This window comes from Myotis brandtii, unplaced genomic scaffold (assembly GCF_000412655.1).
Source record: "Myotis brandtii unplaced genomic scaffold, ASM41265v1 scaffold24585, whole genome shotgun sequence".
In the NCBI taxonomy this organism is placed as follows: Eukaryota; Metazoa; Chordata; class Mammalia; order Chiroptera; family Vespertilionidae; genus Myotis; species Myotis brandtii.
In genome coordinates, this window is record NW_005359303.1 from 3,208 (window position 1) to 5,521 (window position 2,314).

The 2,314-nt window shown below is 67.1% G+C and overlaps 1 protein-coding gene across 3 annotated transcripts in view; it reads right to left on the reverse strand.

Annotated features, from left to right (window-relative positions):
* Nucleotides 1-1,610, reverse strand: part of LOC102256291 (tumor necrosis factor receptor superfamily member 14) — a 3,261-nt gene extending 1,651 nt beyond the window's left edge. Inside the window, exons 1-4 of one of the 3 annotated variants that reach the window (XM_005867187.2) lie at nucleotides 1,388-1,558; nucleotides 858-983; nucleotides 458-613; nucleotides 70-367 (exon numbers count right to left, since the gene is read on the reverse strand). In XM_005867187.2, coding sequence (XP_005867249.1) covers nucleotides 273-367; nucleotides 458-613; nucleotides 858-983; nucleotides 1,388-1,451 — 441 coding nt within the window. In that variant the 5' untranslated portion in view covers nucleotides 1,452-1,558 and the 3' untranslated portion in view covers nucleotides 70-272. Of the gene's footprint in view, nucleotides 1-69; nucleotides 368-457; nucleotides 614-857; nucleotides 984-1,387 lie in introns of those variants that run through there. The other 2 variants (XM_014540495.1, XM_014540496.1) reach the window with 2 other exon arrangements.
* Between the last annotated feature and the right edge of the window lie 704 nt (nucleotides 1,611-2,314).

Sequence of the window (2,314 nt, forward strand, 5' to 3'; positions counted from 1 at the left end):
GCCTCACTCTGGAGCCTCATGTGTGCACCCCTGACTCCGAAGGGCAGGACCCCTCAGCCCTGACAACTGGGGACACCCCCGAACACAAGGTGGGTCTCTGGCCGCAGCGCCCTGAGCCCCGCATCTGGGATGTGCACACCGGGCCATGGGCTGAGGAGACAGCAGTGTGGGAGCCACAGGGTCAGCGGGGCAGCTGGGGGGTCACCGTCTCCCCGCTGGGGGCCCTTATCTCCCAGGGTGACACTGGAAGCGCCTCCAGGGACCCGGGTCACCTACCTGGTCCAGGGCGTGCAGGCTGCCTGGGTGCCCCCCGCAGAGAAGGTGCCCGGCTGGCAGTCTTCACACAGCGTGTCCTGCCACTCGGTGCCTGAGAAATGACAGTGTTGGGCAGAGGGCTCCTCGGGACCCCCTCAGGCCGGGGGCCGGGGCCTGTGTCCTCAGGGGGAGCCGCGCTCACCTGTCTCCCGCACCCTCTGGCCCGGCCGGCAGACCCTGTGGGGCCTGCACTGGACGCAGGAGTCCCCGTCCTGTTTCTCACAGAAGTGGCCGCGCCCGCAGCCGCACACGGTGTTGGTCTGGGCGGAGCACTTCCGTCTGGTCACCTGGCCCAGGCCTGGGACCCAGAGAAGGAGCTCAGAGCAGCAGCAAGGCCTGCCAGGGCTGGGGGAGCGCCCCGTCCCGGGAGGAAACCACGCTGAGGGCTGGGCAGCGCCCGCAAGCGTGGTGAGGGCATGGGGACAGGGGTGCAGCTCCCTCTGCTCCCCATGGACCCTTCCGGCCGCAGCCCAGGGTCAGCCGGAACATAGGCCCGGAGCTGCCGGACACAGAGGCCAGTCCCAAGGGGCTCCTGGTCTCACCTGGGTCACAGACGCGGCAGGGCAGACACTCGGGCAGGCCGTTGAGGTGGGCAGTGTAGGTGCCCCGGGTGCAGGGCTCACACACTGTGGTCCTGAGCTCCCCGCAGGCCTCCTGCACCCGGTAGCCTGCAGCCAAGTGGACACACACTCAGGGTGGGACGGCCCCGGGAGCCCGGGCAGGTGTGACACCCCCCCAGGGGTCACCCCCTCTGGGCTCTTCCCCAGGCCAGTGAGCCCGCTTGGCAGGAAGTGAGAACTTTCTGGAAGTTGGGGGCCTCCTGGGACACAGAGGCCTGGCTCTGAGCCCCCCTCTCCTGAACTGAAATGGGCTGCCCACCCCCAGCCCCGCCCTGAGCACTGAGCTGAGGGTCTGGGGGGGGAAGCTGGGGGTGCCCTCTCTGCCCAGGGCCTTCAGGCCTCCCATGAAGGGGTGCTGAGAGCAGAGGGGCTCCAGGCCAGGGAGGGGGATGCCTGCCCCCAGCACAGCCCCGCCCCCGGCGACCCCAGGGGCCCTGCAGAGCTGCACCCACCTGGCCTGCACTTGGGGCAGCACATGGCCCCCGTCGGGAACTCCTCCTCTTTGCACGAGGGCATCGCCAGTGCGCAGGGCGGGGCTGTCAGAAGGAGGAGGCTCAGAGCCTAAGGGAGATGAGGGGGCGTTGGACCAGAGCAGCTGCCTGGGCCTCAGTCTGACCCTCCGGGTAATGGGCCATGCCCTGCAGGGGGGCCCAGGACAGAATTGTCTACTGAGGATCCTAAGAGCCTGGGTTTGGGACCATCCTGTGTGTGACCTCTGACCCGCTGGGCTCAGGAGAGTGAGGCCCCGCCCCTGGGAAGGCCAGGGCTGCTCTGACCCAACAAACTCAGCCTCGCTGCTCCCTGTGCTGCACCCTGAGACCTGGAGCCACAGGGTCAGGGAAGCTGTTAGGTCGGAGAGAGCCCAGGTGCCGGCTCGCCGATCTGGCTAAACACGGGGCCTGCCCTGGACCTGCGTCCTTTTTCTGTATCGTAGCATGGCCTCAGTCTGAAAACGGGACCCTGACTTTACCGTCGCACCGATCTCAGTAATTTCTGCCAGTGAACTGGGAAATTTGCCCAAGTCTCTCTCTCTCAGTCTCTCTCTCTCTCTCAGCCTCTCTCCATCTCTCTGCGTCCCCGTCCCTCCCCCCACAGTTCTTTCTGCCTACTCTCCTTGCTCCGTCCTTCCTCCTCCCTCCGGGCTGTCCCTGCGCTGCCACGCCGCGCACCACCGAGCCTGCGGTGTGTGTCCCCAGTAGGCACACAGGCGTCCACAGGCTCCACCTTCCTTCTGTCCCTGAGCCTTCGTTCTGCCCTGCCCCTGGGAGGTTGTGCCCACGCACACCCAGGCCACCTCTCTCGCTCTCTCCCCTCCCCGTACAGGCCTGCCTTAGTATCCTGTACCCAACGCAGTGCCCTAAGTTCTAACCGCCCGCCTT